The sequence below is a fragment of the Pempheris klunzingeri genome, chromosome 10 (assembly GCF_042242105.1).
Source record: "Pempheris klunzingeri isolate RE-2024b chromosome 10, fPemKlu1.hap1, whole genome shotgun sequence".
Lineage (NCBI taxonomy): Eukaryota > Metazoa > Chordata > Actinopteri > Acropomatiformes > Pempheridae > Pempheris > Pempheris klunzingeri.
In genome coordinates, this window is record NC_092021.1 from 26,295,737 (window position 1) to 26,319,053 (window position 23,317).

At 48.5% G+C, this 23,317-nt stretch overlaps 1 protein-coding gene across 1 annotated transcript; it reads left to right on the forward strand.

Moving 5' to 3' along the window:
- Nucleotides 1-671: 671 nt before the first annotated feature.
- LOC139208817 (aryl hydrocarbon receptor-like) lies at nt 672-21,341 on the forward strand. The gene is made up of 10 exons (XM_070838566.1): nt 672-1,093; nt 5,784-5,974; nt 14,394-14,500; nt 15,472-15,561; nt 15,996-16,110; nt 16,235-16,362; nt 16,502-16,704; nt 16,887-16,996; nt 17,278-17,419; nt 17,509-21,341. The coding sequence occupies exons 1-10, from the start codon at nt 963-965 to the stop codon at nt 19,289-19,291; spliced, it is 3,000 nt and encodes a 999-aa protein (XP_070694667.1). The 5' UTR covers nt 672-962; the 3' UTR covers nt 19,292-21,341.
- The last annotated feature ends 1,976 nt before the right edge of the window (nt 21,342-23,317 follow it).

A 23,317-nucleotide genomic window follows, 5' to 3' on the forward strand; every position in this document is an offset into this window, starting at 1 on the left:
GTAGTGTAGTGCCTTATCTTATCTCACCTCCCCTCCTTTATGACTGAGCCCACACAGGTCCTGCTTCTTTGTGTCCGCTTTATTCTCACTGTTCAAATCTGTAGCAGCAAATTAATACATAATGCATATCACCCCCCCACCCCCACCCCCCCTGTTGTTGTTTATTTAACTTTCTATTCCTTTAACTGTGTGCTTTATCTGACCTTGAGCTGCAGTAACAGTGGACTTTCCCCACTGAGGGATCAATAAAGAGGTTTTATCTTTTATCTGAAACTACTGCACGACTTTATACACGGTTATTTCTTAAAAGTACGTATGTGGGAAAGAGCAGTGAAGACCTGAGAGCAGGCAGAGAGCAGTGCAGAGGTGCTGCAGGTGGCTGTGAACACCTGAGCTGTGTGTGTGTGTGTGTGTGTGTGTGTGTGTGTGTGTGTGTGTGTGTGTGTGTGTGTGTGTGTGTGTGTGCGTGTGTGTGCAGTGCAGGCGGTGATCTGTTGTCATGTTGAGGTGGTTCACTCCCTGCTGCGGTGACAACACTCAGCCAAAGCTCATATTCCTGCAGCCAGATGAGAAACCACACAACATGCATGTGAGTCCAGTCCACCTTAAATCTCAGCTGTGACACACTGTACACACACATTTCCTGAAAACGCCCCGCGTGAGGAAAAGAAGGAAAACCCAAGAGAGTCTGAGAAAACTATAGTAAGACAGTCCCGAGGCTGGGGGTGGGACAGAACCTCCTTTTCTCTTAGATTTACTTTCTTTTTCCTCCTCTGGACCCCCCAGCAGTGTTCAGCCTGCAGCCTGCAGCTCAGCGGACAGGAGAGCCTCGGTGACCGGACAGGAGAGCCTCGGTGACCGGACAGGAGAGCCTCGGTGACCGGACAGGAGAGCCTCGGTGACCGGACAGGAGAGCCTCGCCGCGGCCCCGGCAGCTGCTCTCCATGGGGGGGGTCTGACGGATGGAAGAAAGTTCAGAGCGCAACAAACATCAAGTCAACGTCAAGTTTGTGCGCGTCAAACCAAGCGGCACCATGTTGGCACACTCGGGGCCTTACGCCAACAAGAAGAGGAAGAAGCCCGTCCTGAAACAGTAAGAGCTGCTGGAGGTGTTCTTCTGTGTGGGGCTGCAGACATGTTGGAAAGTAGACACGGAGTTATGTGCGGAGCCTGAACGCAGCAGCCAGAGAGTCTAAGTCTGTGTGTACTTCAGGAAAAAGAGATGAAATGAAATGAGAGATAAATAAAAAAGAACCTAATTAAGGTGGCATCCTGCTGTAAACGTGTTTAAAGTTCTGACTGTATAAGTGTGTGTAGTTGAGGGGCTGTCCAGAGCAGTGAGGCAGCAGCTCTCTGTCAGTCCACCTTAAGAACCCGCCTGCAGCTTTGGACATCTTGCCCTCGCGCATTAATCACAATCAAGCTCGAGAGTCGGCCGCTGCTCTCACGCGATGCACCGAGGAGGGGGGAGCGAGGAGGGGAGGGGGGGGGGGGCGGGGTAATGTGATAGGGCCTCGCGCTTCATGGGTCTGGGATCACTGCAGGCTGTGTGTGTGTGTGTGTGTGTGTGTGTGTGTGTGTGTGTGTGTGTGATAGAAGTTCTTCTCTCTCTCTGGTCTGCTGCATTAGAAGCTGAGCTGAACTGTTGCACACAGATGATCTACATCACTGACACAGATGATCAGGTGACTCAGTTCATTAACAGTTGGTTTGTTAGTTGCTGAAAAGCCCCAGTGAATCTTTGACACTGGTCAGGTGACCACAGGTTCTGTTCCTCTGTGTGACACTTGAACAGTAGCAGAACATGGTTCCACCTTTTCTGCTCCAGATGGAAACCAAAGTCCCACAATATTGATTGGAGTGTTTTTTTTTAGTTCAGGGACGAGAAACTAAACCTGGAAAACATGCAGCGACTTTAATGCTTTTTTAGAATGAGTGTGTATGTGTGTGTGTGTGTGTGTGTGTGTATGTGTGTGTGTGTGTGTGTGTGTGTGTGTGTGTGTGTGTGACGGCCTGCTGGGATCAGCTGCAGGCCGTCACATTGAGCCGTGCAGTAAAAAGCTGTGGTGACTGCAGGGGCCCGTCCCACAGCAGATCTGCCTGACAAATCCTCTGTTTTAGCACCCAGACGCCCTCTGTGTGTGTGTGTGTGTGTGTGTGTGTGTGTGTGTGTGTGTGTGTGTGTGTGTGTGTGTGCCATGCATCCTACTGTGTCAGTATAAACACACTTTTAAAGCGTTGTGTGTGTCCAGAGGAGAGGTTTCTAATGTGAGACACTAGTCAGTGAGCAGTCAGCTGCTGAGACACTGGGTCACCTGCTCCCTGGTGTCTCCAGGTCCAGTGGCAGCAGCCATCATGGCCCCCTGAGCCCACAGTGATGCTGTTGGCCGGTGAGGTGACAGCTACAGGTGGAGAAAGGCCTGATGATTTATCGGTTATCGTCGCCTTCATGCAGCTGCACACAGGACACTCGTGTGGAAGGTAGTCCTGCACAGGAGCAGCATTCCTACAGGCTGCTGTGAAGATATGGGCTAATTATAGTGTTTAGGAGCCCCCCCCCCCTCCAGGAGAGTACAGTGGTAATGTGTGTCTATGAGATGCACGCTCTACAGTGTGACCGTGCCTGAGTGTCCACACAGAGCGGGGGTGCTGTGTTTCACTATGGGCCATCTGAAGGGGCTGTGAGAAACCCTGTGATAGGAGGTTTGTTACCACGCCAACAAGCACGGTGAGCAGCGGCACAGTCGGCCTTTGTTTGAGTTTCAAAGAGTTTCAAAGAGCAGATGTCACGAACAGCACTTAGACACTTTTTGTGATCATCAAACACTCCTGTAGGGAATATCTCCACATTTATGCCAGAGCGGGAAGTTACACCCACATGAACAGCTGATGTGGAACAGTGGAATAATTAATACTGGAGTTTATTGTGTCTGTTAGAATATAAAGGAATAAAAGCTTGTTATATCATTATGTGCAGCCGACGGTCCCGTCAGCTGGCCGAGCACTCCTCAGACCATCTTTAGCCCAAACCCAAACCTGACCTGCAGCCAGCGTCTGAAAGTCGGCTCTGGACAGTTTGCGGTACTTTGAATGACACTCGCTCTGAAGCGACGCCACAGATTGTGTGTGTGCTTGACTCCTGTGTGAGTTCATGCTGCTTCTTGCTTGTGTTCTGTGCTGCGATGCAGCTGGAGAGCAGCGTGCATCACATTTTCTGTGGGGAGAACAAAAGGGTTTTTTTTCTCTGCATGAAGTAGCAGAAAACCTCACGTTTGGATTGGTTGTTGGGTATTTTGAAATAGAGCTGCTTTTGTTGAAACCATCCATCGTCTTTGTTCTTGTACATGCACAACATGTGCTGTTTGGTGTGAGCTCTCCACTCCGGTCTGTCCTCTCTTTGTAGGCTGGAGCCTGCTTCTGGAAACTGTCCCACTTCAGACTCTGCAGCGCTGTATAGAAAGAAAGCTTTCATACTCTGCAGCCTCTGAGTCATCCTTCCAGCGGACAGATCTGTGTCAGTGGCATTAGACTGAGTGCAGCAGTGTTTGGGTTCAGGTCCGTGGTGATAAAGAAGCTAGAAGACAGAAAGCGTCAGCGTGAAGTAGAACACACCCCCCCCCCTCTCTTACAGTGAACATCCTGGTGTCTGCTGCTCAGCCCCGTGATCCACTGCAAATCAAGGTGGAAAAAATGGCTCTGAATGCTGGCTTTTGTCTCCACGAGGCATTTTTGGAGAGTGAGATCAGTCGCGCTCCGTTCCTCAGAAGGTAGAGTTTGGGTCTGAAGCCAGCAATCAAGTTCAGGCTGCGTTCCCTGCAGACTGTTCAGTGGCAGAGGAGGAAACTTTATAGCCTGTCATTAACCAAAGTATCAGTAAAGAGAGAAGTTTAGGAAAAGTTAAGAGAGCTTGCAGCCCAGAACTGCAGACATGCGTGGGAAGTAACTGACCTGGATAAGCTGGTGACACCAAGATGGGTTTTAGAGAGAGAGAGAGAGAGAGAGAGAGAGAGAGAGAGAGACCCACACCAGGCAGAAAACAATTCTCCTAATGATTTTCTATACTGTACATGTATATATAACTGTGGGTCCTCCCTGGTCAGCAGTTAGAGAGTCCCTCCCCAGTGTTGACTCTGAGGATACCTGGCTGACACCCAGCTGTTCAGTACGCACACATTTACTGCAAGGGTCAAAAGATCCAGTCAGATTTGACAGACTTGCTCTCGCTGGGTCTTGATCTTCATCTCTCGCTGCTTTTAGTTTGAACCCAGAAGGGTCGGAGCTCTGTGGCCCCTCATGGCTGCTGCCTGCTCGGCCTCAGTCAGTCACAGCAGCTGCAGACTGGAGTCCACTGTCAGGGTGTGCATGTTCGGTCCAGCCGTGAAGTGACCACATCAGCTACCCTTCAGTTAGTTATTATTCAGCACTGTGACAGTGCTGAGGCAGATCGCTGGAGTGTTTTTGGCTGAGATGCTCGTTTGGCACAGATCTGTTCATTTAAACTTGGTTAAACTTTGTTCAAGCTTATTAACATCACGTTCTTCTTGTTTTGTAAATGACCTTGTTACCTCGTTAGGGCGGGGGGGCGGGGACGAGTACTTTCTAACAACGCCGAATCGTTCACGACCAAATTTTAAGAACTGATTTCACACCCACTTTAGCATGTAGGCATTGTGACATCCACCCGACTGCAGTGGTGCAAGAAGATTGTTCCTACTAAGTAAACAGACATTAAACACAGAGGGACACTTGTGGGTGGGTGGGTGGTCTCTGGAAGCTGGCACACCTGCCGGTCAGAAAGGGTCTTCACCGTCAGATGAAGTCAGTGAAGTGAAGTGAGTCCTCAGCAGGTGTGGGAGCGGTGGTGTTGTGCGTCGCCCCCATCGCTCCCTCTCTCTGACACTTGGTTCCTCTCCCGGTGCAGCATGTGTGTCTGATTTGAGAGTAATGACATGTATCTCCAGCGAGCCTCGTCAGTTTGTGCTCTGCACTTGAGCATGGGTGGTCTCCACCCCCGCTGCCCCTGAAGTGAAAGTCAGGCAGAGCGAATGAAGCTGCTGTCGTGATAAAAACTGCTTTCCATTTTGACAAATTACACAAGGAGCCAGTGGAACGACTTGTGGTCACGTTGTATATTTTTCATGCTGCTGTCTGTGCTGTTTATTCTGGGCAGAGGATTGTTTCCCTGAGGAAAAAAAAAACCTCCCTCTGTATTTACTTGATGTTAGAAAAGATAAAGCTGGTCCATCTCTCTCCACATTACTGTATTCTCACACAGGTAGTTCACATCACAGCGGAGCACCAGTTTGTACTCGTCCCCCTGCAGAGAGCCAAGCCAGCTCTCAGCGTGTGTCCTCATGACTGAGCCTTTGTGAGCAGCGGAAACGTGATACTGTTGTTTTGTTGTTCTGGATTTGTTGTTTTAACAGAGATAGAATAATGATGATCATGTTGTCACTCAACAAATCCAACTGTCACGAGGCTCTGACAGCATCTGACGCTCACAGTGGGAGCTGATGCCGCGCTCACTCGCCTGGACTCGTGTTTATTAGTCACTTCTGCGGCTGCCTTTTACTCCCTGAGTAGGTTTGACTCACTAAAGATTAAAGCAGCTGAAGTTTGATGTGCGTGTGTCACACTGCAGCCCTCAGCAGATGGCACGCTGCAGCAGGGCCGCTGAGCCAGGCCGGAGCTCAGCCAGTCATGATCCACAGTCTTAATCACGGGCTTCCTCAGTCGGCACGTTTAACACTTCAGTAACCAGCTGTATGTCCTTTACTCCGCAGAAAGAAGCTCTCTGAAGGCAATGAAGCCGTCAAATCGAACCCTTCAAAGCGCCACAGGGATCGGCTGAATGGGGAGCTGGACCGGCTGACGGACCTGCTGCCCTTTCCCGACGAGGTTTGCTCTCGTCTGGACAAACTGTCGGTCCTCCGCCTCAGCGTGGGATACCTGCGGGTCAAGAGCTACTTCAAAGGTGAGGAGCATCCTGGGTGAAATACCAGCCCAGTCTGTGTCTGCAGCGTGATGTGACAAATGTCACTGCTTTAACGTTAAAGCCCGTCCTTCAGTGTGGCCTCCTTCCTTCACTCCACACTGGATGAGCTGTGACTACTATGAACTAGGATTGTAGTTTAGCAGTCTTTTTATTTTCCATCCTCTTAAAAACAACAACAGAAGGACTAAATGGATAATTACATATGTGGAGCTGAGCTTGGGTTTAGGGAGTTATGTAGAATCGAAGCTTGTTCAGTGGGTGAGACAGAACGCTGGGGAAGCAGGCTCACACTCGGGACTGATCTGAGAGTTAACATGTGTGAGAGTACTGGCAGTACATTTGACAGCCAAGGCAGGAATGAGAAGCATGCAGGAATCTGGTTTTAGGAAACAACACATCCTCAGTGCTTGTAACTTTACTCCAGTCTGTGTGAACAACGCCTACGAGAGGCACGGTCACACTGTGACATGGGTTTAAGATGCACGTCTTCATTGTAGGCTGATTAAAGTTGCAGGCTTTGAAAACTGATCGAGTGTGTGAGTCAGACATGAAACATCTCCACCACCCACAGGGGACACTTTTCTGTGAGGGAACCAGACTTCTTCTGAGTGAGGAGCCTGCTGTTTGTTCTATAGAGTTAATGTATGTGTCTTGTTGCCTTTAGCTGTGTTTTCTGTGCAGTGTGAGCTTAACTGGACATGTTGTACTACATCAGCTAGCTAACAAACTATAAATGAAGCTGCTGTGACAGTAATGTGGTCTTTGCAGGCACAGGTGAAGCACTGTGCTCGTACCTTAGAGGAGCTGTACAAAGACAGGAACACCTGAAACAGAAGGGTTGGAGCAGTAACTGTGGCAGTGGTTTGCTTTGTGAGCGTTGGGTATGAATGGGCCTGTCACATGCAGTCAGAGGAGTTCTGACATTCCAGCGCTGCTTGTTCTCACACCCTTTTACCTACTCTGCTGGCATGCAGGCGAGAGGAGCTGCAGTTGCGCCATCAAATTGGTTAATCATTTCAGACTGGCGTCTCCATCAGCCTACCGCACCTGCATTTACTACTGGGAACCTGTGGTAAACCTTCCCCCAGCTTTGATCCTCTGCTTTCACTCGCTGTGTGCTGGGGTGTCTGATTTTCTCTGATGGACACTTGTTAAGAATACTCTAGTTGAGTTTTATGCTCTTGGCCTCAGATCCTGTTGTGAATAAGTCTTAAAAGAGTTTGACATCTCCTTCTACCTCTGAAGTCCTCTTGGCATTTTGAGTCCTCTCCCAAACACAGCGCACTGGCTCGCTCCATTCTGCTCCCCCAGTCACAATAACAGCCACAGGGCTGCAGTCAAAGGTCAACCAGAAACATCCCCGCACCAAAGTGACATTTGCCAACACAAACATCCACACAGCAGAGACGCTGTGCCTCTGCAGCAGTGGGTAGACTACCTGTGTTCCCCCCAGCCTGAAATACTTGAATTTCAAATGACAAAACATGTTCCAGCTGCAGAGAGTGTGTACGGATTAAAGAGCTGTGGGAATGGTGCGTTCATGTGCAAATAAATATTCAGTGGAATTTGATCTTTGTGGCACATTTCTTTGTGCAGATCTCTACGTTGTGAAAGTCGTCCTGCAGTTTCTCAGCGTTCATATCATTGTTCCTCTTTCATTGCTCAGCGATAATCAGGCAAGAGTGAGAAGACGGCCTGTCTCACTCTGCCCACGTCCAGCCCATCCTTCATCCACTCTGCTGCCTCAGCAGGTCAGAAGTCATGTTTGACTGACGTCATTACAGAAACTGTTGATTAAATGTTCTGTTACAGATTTGCACATCTGTAGTTATGAGACAGCAGCAGGTCAAATGAGCAGCCCCCCCCCCCCCCCCTCCACTGTAAGATCCCTCTAGATGTTCATTGTTCTCTGTAGCTGTTAGCTGGAAGAAGAGGACGTTTGTTGTAGCGTTCAGTGAGTTTGAAGCATGTCATTAACAACATCTGTGGCATGTTTCATCCAGCAGTTTACGGCCGTGTGAAAACAGACGGCTCAGTGTGTCCTCAGACATCTACAGAGGGATTCACTGCAGTTATGCTGTGCATAATAAGGTGATGCAGTTAAGCTTGTAATGGTGATGATATTTAATAAAATAATCCTGTAATATTGTGCTATGGAGTTAGAGTTTTATTGGTGGTGTGATAATACCATTTATTACATTCTGAGAGATGTTGGATCCAGAGGAAAGTCTTTAAACTAGTGTTTCTGTGATCTGTCCCTTGTGAGCCCTCTGACCGTATGGAAATGTAATAAGAATCAGTGGACTACACCTTTAATTGCATTATGATCGATATGTATGTGAGACGTGGGTCAAACGTGGGTCACCACACGCCGGCTGACCTCCGTCATGAGACTCCTCCTGACCCGGACTGAACATCGGTGACCAGGGTTCTTTATCACACTCAGAACGTGAGAGAGGAAGAAGGAGTGCAGGTGTTTGTGAGTGGAGGAGCGAGGGAGAGGAAGCTGGAGTCTCTGCTGACTGTTAACCCCTCTCTGCCGTCCCATCTCAATAAATCCAGCGCCTGTTAGGGTGTGGATTAAAACACAGCACCCCAGCATGCTTTCACAGGCACCAAACATCCTGCTGTCCCCCTGTGTGCCAGCTCAGTGTCCTCTAAAGCCTGCCGACAGGATCTGGTCTCTACTGGGACAAGGCTGTTAAAGGACGCCAGAACAAAAGTGTGGTGTTCGTTATTAGGTGAGATATTGGATTTCAGCTTCAGTCAGACTGTTGGCTTCATTCCAACATCACAGTTTGTTCAGAAGTCACATTTAATGTAAGATTATTGTGAGTTCTGTGTTTACTAAGTGACAGAAGAGACATTATCATCAGTTGATGGATGAATACTGACCACAGTGTTTCCTCCTGTGGTTCACAGTGATTGTTGGATGAAGCTCTTTAATTAATGCTCATTAACCAGTGGGATGTAAACAAACACTTTTCTTTGCTAATGTATTGATGCACAGATGCTTTGATACAGAAATGATTAATGTGGGTGTGTTTGGTTTTGAGTCATCATTTGTTCCAGCAGAGTGGATCCTAATAGTTATTTAGCAGAAAGTGAGAGAGTGCACCTTTCTGCTGGAACAAACACTCGCTTGTTAAAGGAAATGTAGGTGAAGGAATCAGGTCAGGCAGCGTTAAAGAGGCGGGATGAAGCGACACGAGGAATGTCTGAGAATGCTCTGGCTTTGAAGAAACAGACGTGACACCCTGAGTCACTGTCTGATGGCTGCTCTGACAGAGAAGAGCCTTCGGACACATCCGAGCTCCCAACTGTGGAGAGAAAAGGCTTAAAATGAAAAACAGTGGATTCATCCGCAGTAGTGTGACGTCAGCAGACACTCACGGAGACGGCGGGACAGTTTGGTAGATCTGAACTTGTCTGCAGAATGAAATAAACTGAGCTCAGCCCTGGTTGTAACTGTACCAAGCTCAGGCTTTGCTCTGTGCAGAGGGTGACTCTTCGGGGTGATCCCAGTCAAAACATCGGCCTGGGATGGGTTTTCAAGTGGGAACATGACTAGAATTTAAGATAAAGATCCCATAAACCGTTAGGTAAAAGAAAAGGCTTCAGAGGAAAGAACAAACATGAGTGATTTGAGGGGGAACAAGAGCGATGTGAAGAGCTGATAATGGAACGAGCCGCTCGCTCCTGGCTGCAGCTCTGTCGGAGCTCTCCGGACTGTTGGCCTCATAGCGTGACTTGACGAGGCAGAGCTGGATACTTTGAGAGGCTTGTGGCTCTCTGCTGCTGACATATTTGTGTGACGCTGTTAGAAATTTGAGAAAAATGTGGACTGGCTTTCCAAGTTCATTGAAAACATCCAGGGCCTGTTAGCAATCATACTTGATGTGGTAACACTGCATCATGTGCTAGGGCTTTACAGATCTGGTGTTTGGGATATGTGAAGCATGAACACATGAACCTGTACATCTGACACACGTGGAACAGACAGAATTAAGAGGTACGAACAACACTGGCAAACTTCCTCTGCTCTCTCACTCAGTCATGAATCCTGATGGGCTCATTATGAGGACGGCTTAAGTCACCTGTCACCTGTCGTGTGATGATGATGATGAGGAGGAGGAGGCCGTCCCACTGGGGGGGACAGACGTTGGCTCTCAGCTCCCGATCGCTGACTCGTCTTTCAGCATATCGTGAGAATGTGAGCGACCGCTGGGAGACAGATTTAATCATGTTTTCATTTTTTCCAATTTCCAATTCTGTGGAAGGCTCTCAGTCCCTCCAGCTTCACACCACAGTTCTACGTCTCCCCTCGTGCCCGAGCTGTTGTTTGAGCCCACCAAGGCTTTCTGTGACATTTAGAGTCTTCCAGAAACGCTGCTGTTTGTTTATGTGCTGAACCAGAATCAGCTGCCGTCCCACTGGAGGTTTGGTCGCAGGATCAGAAGCACAGAGGACGTATTATTCCTTGTATTTAAGGACTATGATTCAAATCCGCCACAGAAATTTGAAAATGTAAACTGGAGCTTTTAGTTCTGATTGTAATGATTGTAATCACTTATATTCACGAACTCAATCTGATTTTCTGGGAATAAAAAGTTGGTAACTCTGCCTCAAACTTTGGATTCCTTCCCTCTGAGCGCCTGGAGCCTGATAAGCATCATGGCAGTGATATGATAGCAGCCACGCCTCACACAGCAACCTGCATTTCACTTTGATTTTTTGTTTTGTTCCAGGCCCAGACGGCCAAAAATAGCTGAGCGCTGATTAAAAAAACAGATTCCCCCGAGACTACTCCACCACCACCACCACCACCACCACCACCACCACCGCTGCCACCATCAACACACACATTGTGTCTTGAATAGTATATAATCACTGTTTATTTGATCATCGAGGCCTGCTGTAGCAGCACACACACAGGCTGGAGGCTCATCATGAACACAGCAGGGACAGAACACACACCTGGACTCTGTCACACCGGGTCCTGAACAGAAACATGTTCTTCCACACACTCCTCAATTTCACGACAATACTTTGTGCAAACCTCTGTTTTCTCTCCAGCTGCCCTTTCCATCCTTTCCTTGACATGCTTAGATGACACTCCTGTCTGGCTGTTTCCTCCCCCTAAAGTCATGGCAGTAAACGGGGCCATTAATCAGAAGACTAACGTGGGGGTTGGACCCATTGGACCGGGTGACCCAGCTCATTGGCTCCTGCTGGTTGCGAGCGCTGCCCTTTCTTGCACATCTGCGTGAGAAAGCCAGAGATCTCTGTACAGGATCTACTGGAACTAAATGTTTTCGAATCAAGATAATATTCCCCCATGCATTGCTGGCATGCTTTACACTCGCTGGGTCTGGCAGACGTCCAACCCGTGACAGCACTTCCCTTTTCCCTCCTTAGTTTCGCTGAGTCCCAAGTGACTGCAGAGCACATGCTGATACTTCAGCCTACATACACTCAGCTATTTTAGTCCCACTCACATTTAGCTTCTCGGTTTAGTTCATTGTTATCGTCATGAACACACCAGTTCCATCTCTGCTTTATTCCACTACTTGATGTATTTCAGCTTGTCTTCCTTCACTTTAACTGGTTTCCCCGAGCAGTCAGACTGGACTGCATGTAGAAAAACTGCTTCCCCTCATACTTGTTGGGATTTCAGGTAATTACCCCATGATGAAAAGACGTCAAATCCTTTAAGTGCTGCTTCACTCACTGAGTGACGGGGACGTTTGCCTGGAGTGGATCTTACATCAAAGCGCCTCACCAATCCTATAATGGGCTGTTTTCTGAAACAGGAAGCTGCAGTTTGATGCTGAAAAGTGGCCTCTCCTGGTGTCAGATTACTCTGTGGCTTGAAAATGGGTTTGAAAGTTCTGGAAGAAGCTTTTGTCTGAGTGTGTGTCCTTACTAAATACTGAGCGATGAGTTGTAATGTTTCCCAGCGTTGCATCCTGCAGTCAGATGTCAGAGGTGAACTGACTTCTGTCTGGGGGGGTTCATGGTGTCGCAGGACTAAATGACTGTCACACTGAACTGAATGATTAGTGTTGTTGCTGTAGCTCTGAGCAGTGGAGCTCCTCTCACTGATGACTCACAGCATCATCATCCGCTCAGCCAGGAATCACAGTTCGTTTGTTCCTCTTTAAAAGCTTTTTAAAAGACCACAGAAGAAACAAACTGCAGCAGTCCAAGACTACCATTTATATATGATGAGATAAAACAAATAAAACAGAATCAGAGTGACTTAAAACTGTTGTCAGTTTTCTAACTGGTTAATTAGCACGACGCTCGTCTATCCAGAGCTGCAGAGGTGCAGTGACCCCTGAGAGACCACCAGAGGAGCACAACGGATGAGAATAAATCTAGGTTCAGGTTCTATTCACAACAATTGTTGTGCTTCAGTATTTCAGTCATATGTGAACCCCCATTTTCTGCTCTGTGTGTGTGTGTGTGTGTGTGTGTGTGTGTGTGTGTGTGTGTGTGTCTTCCTCCGTCACTGCCTCCCACAGGCCAACAGGAATGTCTTTCCACCCTCTGGTCGAGCTCTGGCCAAGTATCGTTAAACATATTTCTGCTGCAGCAGCATGAGGAAATCTGTACATGTCCTGTGAGTGCACACAAACAGCTCTGCAGCGCAGAGAAGCAGAGGGAGGGAGAGCACGATGCAGAGTGCAGCACTGGGGAAGAAAACCAGAATGAAAACAAACAGACGGCCAAGAAGAGGCCCTAATACTCACGCAAACTCTGAAAAGAGAAAAAAAAAAGCGCTGCGTGAGGGATGTGGTGGATTATCCAGATTTGGACTGCAGGAGCTCGGTCTATCTCTGCTGAGGGTGTTAGGAGGAAGCACTGAGAGCTAATTGTGTGTGAATGTGTGCATGTCTGCTTATTTTTAATGTGATTTGAATGTTTGCCCACCTGATTTGTTTCTCTACCGGCTGCTCATGGAGGCTGCAGGCATGCATTGTGTGTCGGACCTGCAGCTTTGTGTGTGTGTGTGTGTGTGTGTGTGTGTGGGTGTGTGCTGCACAGGTTGGGCTGTTTGTGTAAATGCAGTTCAGCATGTAGCTGAGGGGTGGGGAGTGTCTGTGTCTGTGTTTGAGTGGGAGTGTTCAGGGGCCCCTTCCCTCCTTAAAGAAGTTGCGTGACAGGACTGGACCGACGGGTTGGGAGAGGCCATATCCTGGAATTTTCCCGTAGTGGCCGTCCAGATAAGGGAAGCTCTCTTGTCGGCTAGTGCTTACAAAAAAAAAAAAAACCAAAGCCAGAGGCGGACTGGGGAGGGCAGAGTGTGTTTGTGTGTGTTATTTCTCCCTGTGTGTTATGTGTGTGCAGGATCAGTTCTCCAGCAATGAGAAAACCTGTCTCCTGGCGGGGGCCCAGCTATTGAAGCTCCGCTCGAGCCAGACAGCTCACTTTGCTTTTTTTCTGCTGCTGCATGCTCATGATCTAATATTCAGTTCTAGACCCACAAAGGAGTTTTGTCCTCAGTGCGGAACATAAAAATGTGGCCTGCACAACAAAAGGCAGCACACACGGGCAAAGGTGCCATATAGTTTGGTATTTAGAGTGGATTTACCCTTTAAAATCACACAACAAGCCATAAGAAGTTACGATAAGCATCTCAACCATGGTTAAGGAAAAGAATTTCTTCACATCTCTAACATGTGTTAGCGTGGCGTGACGGCTGCACAGAACAACAGTGAGACGGCTCTCAGCGAGGTGTCTGACACACGGCGCTGCCAGGAGAGGCCACATGAGAGCCAAAGCAAACAGTGATGGAGGCTGTTGTGTGATTTGTACTGTGGTTTATCTTCCTGCAACAAAGGTACCCAAGCAGCAACGTGAAACACAACACAGACGCTGCTATGTGTTTTTAATCCCTTACCTGGAAACGTTTGTCTAAACTGGCTTTGTTCTCTGCCTGGTATGTCAGTGGTGTCCTGTTTCTTCTGCTCCTGTGGGTCTCGTCAGGGGTCACTGGACAGGTTTGGGTACCGCCATGACGCCATGTGATTGGTGGCCAGGCCTCTAAAGAGGCCTAATTATACCGAGAGCCTGTCCTGCTCCTTTGAGCCATTGTGTCAGTCAGGTTTTGCACAGCTAATCCCTCATTCAGCTTGGTCCCACCACCCTCACCAGAGGTGTGTGTGCATGCAGCCATTTAGATAATGTGGCTAAACTGTGGATCAGTCTCCAGCACATTTCTGTCTTGTTCTCAGATCTCAGAAAGTGCTGGATGTTGGTGTAAAATCCAGCCAAAAGAAAGAAGAGGTGCCCCTCCCTGAGTTAAAGTCCTGATCACATCACTGGCAGTCTTGCTTACAACCATAAAAGATGTTAATATTACCTCTCCTCCATGTTGTCACCCTCTGTGCAGCGAGCATGAACAGCAGCAGCAGTCTGATGTTTCCTGGAGTGAAGGGGGGGCAGAGCGGGAACAACGTGGACCTGGCGGGCTTCTCCGAGGGGGACCTGCTGCTGCAGGTATGAGACGGGGACAAGTTAACCTCTGACCTAATGAAGGTAGCATCTATACTCACCTTTATTCTTTGCTTTTATTTTTACAGCCAGCAGAAAATACTGAGATGTTTCAGTGCCAAGAAAAAGAAATAGTAATAATAGTTGAGGTTGATTTCCAACGTGCTCTCTTACATGTCCTACAGGAGCTGCATGACTAGTGTCATGTAGATGTAAGTAGAGCATGGTGACAAACCCAGGTCAGAGTATGTGCACAGGAGAGGTCAGGATAAAGTGTGTGTGAGTCTGACAGCAGCTCACACACACACACACACACACAGCAGAGGCAGAGAAGCAGAGTAATAGACTGTAAAAACAGAGTAAATTCACCTTTCTGAGTGAGTGTTACTGCCGTGTGTTGAAGAAATAGTCCCACGGCCCGAATGATAACTGAGCACAGCTGAGCAGCCCGAGGCTCGCAGGTGCAGGAATCAGTCAGACTTTGTTTATTTGCGCGCTGGTCGTGTTGTGTCGAGCTAATCCGGCTCCATCCAGCCAGGAGGAAGTTCTAACAGCTCCGGAGCCTCCTGCCAAAGCTCGGCCACGCTTTGTGCTTCTTAACAAAACCAGTGCTTGTCAAGAGTCCTGCCAGTGTTTATTGACACTCACCTGTCAGGGACATTTTCACACAACAGGCAGCGATTAACACAAAGAGCCTTTGAGAAGCAGCAGCTGTAAACGTTATGGAGGAGAATAAACAGGCAGCTTCCTCTGCAGAGCATCAAACTGGACCGTGACGCTTCACTGAATCAGAAACAGTCCACATTTTGACAGAATGGGATTTAATCTGTTTAATTATTTTGACTGGTGCTGAAGTCTAAGATGCTTTTGGCAAGTTAAAGCCGTGGAAGCTGTTCTTACCACCAGAGGGTACAGAGTTCAGTCTCAGTGTGTGTGTCAGTACTGTGTGTGAGGGACTGACGGTGTTCTCCCTGCAGGCGCTGAACGGGTTCGTGGTGGTGATCACGTCAGAGGGAACCGTGTTTTATTCCTCTGCCACCATCAAAGACTACCTGGGCTTCCATCAGGTGAGAGCTATGAGGTCAGATCCAGTGTTAGGTGATGTCAAATGTTCATCCTGCTTTGGATCCGTGTCAGTGACGCTCAGGAGAGAGCTGCCCAACGCTCGGCCCGTCCTGTAGGTTGTGAAGGTCTTAGCTGATGATTCAGATCGTTTTCATATTCGTCCTCAGTGCCCTGGTGCCATGCAGTTATTTATTCATTTTGTCAGCCATCACTAACAAGTGTCACATTAACAACCGTCAGTAGAAGTTGTTCTGCCACTCGTGCGGCTCCAACCAGTCCTGAGCTGTCGTCACGTTTGGACCCAAAATGGCTGAATCCGTCGCTTCTGTTTCACCTCGGACACTTCTGTAGGAGGTGGAGCCTGAATTGGTAAACACCTCATGTCCACGTGGCCCGAACTGTTGCTGAAGTGCTGTGTTCACTCCTCTGCCCACAGTCGGATGTGGTTCATCAGAGTGTGTTTGAGTTCATCCATACTGACGACAGGGACTTGTTCAGGCAGCAGCTTCACTTTGCTCTAGACCCCCCGACTGTTGGCGTGGAAGGAGACGGTAAGAACTGTGATCGGCCTTTTGTTTTGACACGAGGTCGTCTGCGGACCTCAGTGACCCCATAAAGCAGTAGATGGATGGGCGGCTCTGCCGTGTGGTGTCTGATCTCTGCCTGCGTTCTCAGTCCTGCAGAGCTGTGCTGGTGCAGTGATGTACAGTCCTGAACAGCTCCCCCCGGAGAACTCTTCCTTCCTGGAGAGGAGCTTTGTTTGTCGCTTCCGCTGCCTCCTGGACAACTCCTCCGGCTTCCTGGTTAGTGCGAGGGTTAAGTTTGATTGTCCAAAAATACCAAAAAAAGTGTCAAACTTCTCATAAAAGCTTCGGGCAGTTCTTATAATCATCTTTGTGAATCTGTTTCCACGCTGAGCCCTTTAAAATCTCCCCAAACCAGGCTCTGAAGTTCCAGGGCCGGCTGAAGTACCTCCATGGCCAGAGGGATTCGAGGGACAACGGGACCTGTAACAAACCTCAGCTGGCGCTGTTCACCATCGCTGTGCCCGTCCAGCCCCCGTCCATCGTGGAGATCAGAGCTAAAATGCTTCTGTTTCAGAGCAAGCACAAGCTGGACTTCACCCCCATGGGCATCGACAGCAGGTGCCACAAGTTCCTCCACTCTTTTCTAATTTACTGTTCTGGACAGGTCTTGGTAACAAAGACTGTTTTACAGAAAGCTCCAGATGCTCCGACCCAAAACACCGTGCTGGCTCATTATCTAGCTGTTGACTAACTGAAGCTAATTCCAGCTTAACGGGTTTTTGTTTTTGGCCTCTTTGCAGGGGGAAGATTATTCTGGGCTACTCAGAGGTGGAGCTGTGTATGAAAGGCTCCGGCTACCAGTTCATCCACGCAGCTGATATGATGTACTGCGCCGACAACCACGTCCGCAGTATGAACTGAATATTACTGTTATTTGGGATTTGGTGCAGAGACACATTCACATTGTTTGTTTGATGCAAACAGGAAGGAGGTGTCATGTTTTACAGGGTGCAGCTGTTTGAATGTTCGTTTCCAGAATAAAATGTTAGTGATGTAAAATAATAAGAAGATATCAGATCTAAACTCTCATCACACAGTGAAGAAACATGTGATGAAGCGTTTGGATATTGACGCCATCCTCAAGGAAACGTGTACTGATCAGGCCTCACTGTGTTTGTCTTCACACCCCAGTGATGAAAACAGGAGAGAGCGGGCTGACTGTGTTCAGGCTGCTGAGTAAGTCGGGCGGCTGGGTGTGGGTGAAGTCCAACGCCAAGCTGATCTACAAAGGAGGAAGACCTGAATTCATCATCGCGTACCAGAGAGCCTTAGTGTGAGTGTTTGATCCCTCTGTGACTTCACTGTCAGTGCTGATAGATAACAGCCCGGACGGGAGAGATAACGTGTGCTACTCTGTTTCAGCAATGCTGAGGGGGAGGAGCACCTTCGTCAGAGGAGGCTGCAGCTTCCTTTCAGCTTCACCACAGGAGAGGCCGTCCTCTACAACAGCGGCGCCACGGTGGACGTCACGCAGTTCCAGTTCAACAAGATGTTTGGTAACAACGACACGCACAAGGACGTCGCCCCCGGCTCTTTGCTGGACAGCTTTCTGAAGCAGGATGAAACTGTGTACACTCAGACAGTGGACCCCCCCTTACCTGTGGATCAGGTGTTCATGGACAGTCGGGCCCTGGTCAGCTTTCCCGGTGACGCAGGGCAGGAAGGCGGAGCTGCGGCCACCCCGGCCGGCGCTGTTATCGTGAAGGAGGAGACCAAACAGTCCCTGGTGGCTGTGATCGACAGTCTGGGAAAGATCGCTGAGAAAGGCGACTTCTGCACGGTGTTGCAGGATCTGGATGTGAGCGAAGCAGAGCTGATGCAGTGGGAAAACGCCGTGAAGAGCTTGAGTCAGAGTGAGGATCAGCAGAACAGCGTCGGCTCTGAGCTGGACAGCATCCTCACCAACGACATATTTGACTACATCGATACCATTTTGTTCAAGGAGAAGGGAGACGATTGTGAGAACTCCAGCCCCGGCAGCTGCCTCGCAGCCTTCGGCGGTAATCAGCAGGACCCCTTCGGTCAGGCTGCCGGGCTCTCGGGCAGGGGGCTCTGTGAGCCCCAGTTGTTTCAGACACCCAGCCCCCACTGTGCCCACCCACCAATGAACGGTGTCTTCGCTCACCAGCAGGAGGCCATCGGCGGACCGCTGACTGCAGGGCAAGGCTTTGCAGAGTCTGCTCAGATACTCAGCAGCACCGACAGACTCACCCACCACGGCCCCCCCACTCCCCAGACTGACACCCATCTGCCCCCTCTTCAACAGCTGGAGCTCCAGGACATCTTCAGCCCGTCGATAGAGCTCCCAGAGCTTACAGTCCCCAACTCCTCGGCCCCTTTCCAGTCCTTTTGCCAGGCACCTATCGGCCACTTGGGCCCCCCTCAGCCACCTATCAGCCACTTGGGCCCCCCTCAGCCACCTATCGGCCACTTGGGCCCCCCTCAGGGGATTTGTGAACAGATGCAGTCCAGCCAACTTCTGCTGTGTCCTCCAGCTCCTGCAGTGGCAGCAAACGGACGGTTCCTGCAGAGCTCTGGTGACCAGCTGAACAACGTAGCACCCAGCTTAATGGACATCCTCCCTCCCCTGGTTCCCTGCAATGACTTTACTGCCTCTAGCACACCTAATGTGCCCCTCCCCTTCGCCACATCTTGTCTGCAGGGAAGCCCTCCTTCACAGACCCACAGCCCCCAGGTGCAGCGGTGGCCGCAGCAGAAGCTGCATCACGTGGACGTCACACAGAACGGACACGAGCCGACGGCAGCGTGCCACAGCCAGGCTTCAGAAGGCCAGACATTCCCACACACTGGCCTTTGGTGCAGGAGCGTCACCGGACTGAACCACGCTCAGCAGGGGGGGCTGGCATGTGGCCAGGCAGCCGCTCACAGCAGCTGCATGTTCAACCAGCACTTCTCCTCCAGTCCAGCAGGAGGCGACGTCCTGGCTCTCTCCGGGCCTGAGGGCCCGAGGGGGACCGACACATTTCTGGATCAGAGCCCCCCTCAAGGCTCATGCTACTTCCAGTGGAGCCAGAGCGAGCCTGTGGTGGGCGCCTCAGCCATCGGCCAGGAGAAGAGCGGCGTGAGCGCTCGGCCCAACGAGGCGTCCACAGAGCACCGCCTGGACTACCTCAGACACACATGAGCAGGCCGGGCCCACTGTGGGCGGGGGGAGCACACCCAGCGAGGACGTCGGAGGAGAGGAGGATAATATGATAGATAATTATTTCCAGGCCATAATTAAACATATTCTCTATTAAATCAGAGGTAAAATAGCAACAAATACCAAAGTGATGAATTCAAACAACAGTTCAATCTTCTACATCACCATCATACTGGTCTGTTAAAGCAGCTGTGACACACTGCTGAAGCTGGAATATCAGAATGATTCATCCATGTCACCAACTCTGTAATCACTTTAGATTAAATGTGATAAAGACAATAAGATTGGAAAACCGAAATTTGATTTCAATATTTCACTTATTTTTTTCCTATTTTTCTTTATGACATTTAACTGTACGGCTTCATTATCACTCATAAAAACAGCTGTTTTACCGCTTCTGTTCTTACTGTTTACGTCGGATCGTCTCCTTTACCCGTGGATCCTCTCCGCGGTGCTCAGGCCATGTTGCTGTTTGTCTGTGTCAGAGCTCGGCTCGCTGTCATGTGTTTTAGATCAGATTTACTGTGTTCTGTCTGGAATGTTTCAAAGCTGTTGCTTGCCAGTTTTTAGTGAAGATACGCTGTGATAATAATGAAGTATAAAGCCACAAGTGCATTTACCAGCTCGAGCCAGCTCGGAGGATTGGTGGAGTAAATCCAAATAGCCAAAGAAATATGTTTTCATAAGGGAAACCAGACGGCGTCACCGCCTTGTTTTCAGCCAGGGACATTAGTTTGCTTCCCATGTAGAAATACTGAGCATGGTGGGTTTTTTAATGTAATCATTCTAAAGTTTGATGCAGACAAAGTGGAGACTTTTTCTTAAAGCAGTTGAATGACAGAAAGTGAAACCTTCAAATGATTCTTGTTACAGATGAAATGATCTGTGTGTGTTTTAATGGTTGATGTATAAATGATGTATAAACACAAGGTGTAATCCACTCAGACCTTTATGTTATACCTGTATGTTATATGCATGCGTGTGCTTTTAACGGAGGGATGCAGAGATCCATCAGGTCCACTGATCTGAGACCAAGCTGTCAGAAATGAGCAGCAGCACATTTGAAATCTCCTCGGCTTTAACCCAAACATTGATTTACATGATGCACCCTCAGCGTGCCAAACAATCAGCTGTAAAGTATCTCCATATGAAAATATTCAAGCCTTCTCGTCCTCAGCGCTTCTTGTTTTTCTGAGGTAATCCTGCAGAGCTGCACTAGTGTAAGGGAAGCCATGTCCACAGGAGGTACAGTGTCTGTGCTGCACATGAATATGGTTTAATCTTTCAGTGCGTTTCAAAGCTTTGAGGAAATCCTTTAAGTATTTTTCCGCAGCACCAAAGTCCTTCTATATGGAAACAAGGGAAAACACTTAACTTCAGCTGCGACCTGTCTCTTTCATTGATGAGCAGAATGAAAATTAAATGCGAAGCAGAGTGTTTTATTAGTCTAACAGTGTATTCAGATACAATATTTACTCTGCTGCTGCCTGCTTGTGTTATGTTGGTGCCTTTTTTTTTAAATCAGACTTTCACAACAAAAGCGTCATCAATAGTTTGGATGACCTGAGCGAGAACAGCAGGAACATGGCAGCTTTACCGGATTCACTCAGTATTTACTTTTCCATAACAATATGTAATGTATGTTTTTGGAAATAACATCTAGCAAACTGCTTAAAAATGCAAAAAACCTCCGATGAATACGGCCCCCTCCCTGTGTCCTGGTGGCTCATCGTTCCTCAGGAACCTCCGTCTTCCTCCTGTGGAGGAGACAGGAGGCCGAGCGCAGCCGATAAACGCCTCTCATGTTGGACATGATGCAGGCGATTCATCACTGTTTGGAGCCACTCTGAGAGAAACCTGGAGCCAAAGGCTTTGAAGCTCATGTGTGCCTTGACAGTTTTCCATGTTTCTGTTATTTGTTAAAAAACTCTTCAGTTCATGTAATCCACTTATATTCTAGCCTGCTCCAGTGTTTTATACTCTGTTCAACACAGAACTGTGTCTACTGTCCAGTGCTTTGCCATAAATACATGTGTGCAATGACTCAAACTGTGTTTGGCTCTTCTGTTATTTATTAATTATATTATATATATAATAATAATATAATTATTATATTAATTATTATTATAAGAGTCGAATCACATGCAGCATATTCATGAATTCTATTTTTCTTGCCTCCTTGTCTGATCTTGAATATTATCTGTAGGTTCCTCTCCTCTTCATGTCCGCTGCTCATCTGCTGTTTGTCTGTGAAAGTTTGAAGCTATTTGAAATCAGTTCTTAACATCTTGTTGTTACTTCCTCTCATTTGTAAAATAATAAGACAAAGTCAGCAGGCCACAAGCTGAACGAGCGCCCCCACGTGGCTCAAAGCTGCACTGCAGGTTGAATCTGATGTAAAACCTGCTGCAGGGTCTGATATTATTATTAGTATTAGAGTGACTATTAATTCTTACTTCAAACATACCATTGCCTTCCTTCTGCCTCTGTCCACCACATCCAGCCCCTCCCTCTGACCCTGCTGTCACCTGACCAAGCCCCCCCCCCACCGTCTCACCTGTTCCCACCTTCCCTCAGCAGCCCTGCAGTAGTTAACCAGCTCTTTCCCTCTCCTTCCCTCCCACACGCTCAGATCCTGGGTGCCTTCTGTCTCTGTCTCTGAACTTTGGATCTGTTTTCCTGTTTTATTGCCTCCCCAGTTTGATCCACGTCGTTCCTCCAGTTTCTACCATAAATGTCTCAGTAGCACCAGGCTGCTGCTCTTGTCGCTCCGCTCACACCCCCACGACAGTAACCAAAGTTAGCCCCATCTTTACCATCTGCAACATGTCCCAGTAAACTATTATATAAAAGTAGTAATAGAAAGTTCTGTACTTTTACAGCTTTAGGTGGTCATGAGTACATACATGTATAACTAAAGCTGCACAGGACAGTCTACAAGTCTATGTTCTACTTTAATTATCTAAGTTATTATTAATATTATTATCATGAGTGTGCTGCTGAACAGATGGTTTAACATTTGTTTGGAGAGGCAGGGTCAGGGTGTCTCAGGATAAGTACTGTTCTCTCAAACAAGAGGAAAAGTATGATGAATATTCAGTCAAACATCAAACTACACCAACATCATAACCTGACCCATGTGACCGCTGTTGTTGTGCAGCATGACTTGTAAGAACCACCTCTGCCTGGGGAGACGTGTCCCAGCCGTCCTGTGAGCTAACTGTATGTTACCAAGTGGAGGTGTTCTCCATCTAGAACACGGAAGGAGCGCTGTAACCATTACCTCCAGGCTTGGTGCGCCCCCTCCAATCTGAGAGGACTCCCCTGCAGGCCGACAGGACGACTAAAAGAACCGCGGCTCTCTTCCCTCTGCGGTCCGCTGGGCTCAGAGCATGAAAAACCCATTTGCAGCCGAGGTGGCGTCCGTCCTGTGGGACACAGAGTGTCCAAACAAACACACCGACCCAGAGGCAAGAGGGGCGAGTGGCTACAGATCTCTGCAGGCACAAAACAAAGATAAACACTTAAACAGTCCACTCAAAGGGAACAGGGATGCTCACACAGGGACTGCTGCAGTGTTCCAGGAGTTAAACAGATTAGAACAAAGAAGCAGTGTCTCTGCTGGATGTCTCTGTGTGTGCATGAAGTGATGTGATGATGAAAAGATCATCACCTCGAGCTAATGATGCTCATCAGGAACAGGAAGTGTAACAGCTCTGGTACCGACGTACTCATCTGGAGAAGCCCTTTATGTTATTTATCTTTTAGATTCCTCTAACCTTTATTTAACCAGGACATCCCTTGAGATTAAAGTCTCTTTCCTGAGGGAGACCTGCACACCAGTTACAGATGGACAGAGATAAAACCCACCCAGGTAACACAAACATCAGCTGCTCTTCAAACAGATATAAAACACACCAGAGAGGCAGAATAACAGCTCACACACAGGGAAGGGAAGAAGTCCTGCTTAAATGAGGCTGTAGCATTTGTCACTTTTAGGGACTTTTA

What these genes read in the sequence shown, in the direction of transcription:
- LOC139208817 (XM_070838566.1), top strand. Translation starts at nt 963, where the DNA reads ATGGAAGAAAGTTCAGAGCGCAACAAACATCAAGTCAACGTCAAGTTT. An exon ending in AAGAAGCCCGTCCTGAAACA is followed by an intron (nt 1,094 to 5,783) that starts GTAAGAGCTGCT and finishes TTTACTCCGCAG; the next exon opens with AAAGAAGCTCTCTGAAGGCA. An exon ending in CCCATGGGCATCGACAGCAG is followed by an intron (nt 16,705 to 16,886) that starts GTGCCACAAGTT and finishes GCCTCTTTGCAG; the next exon opens with GGGGAAGATTATTCTGGGCT.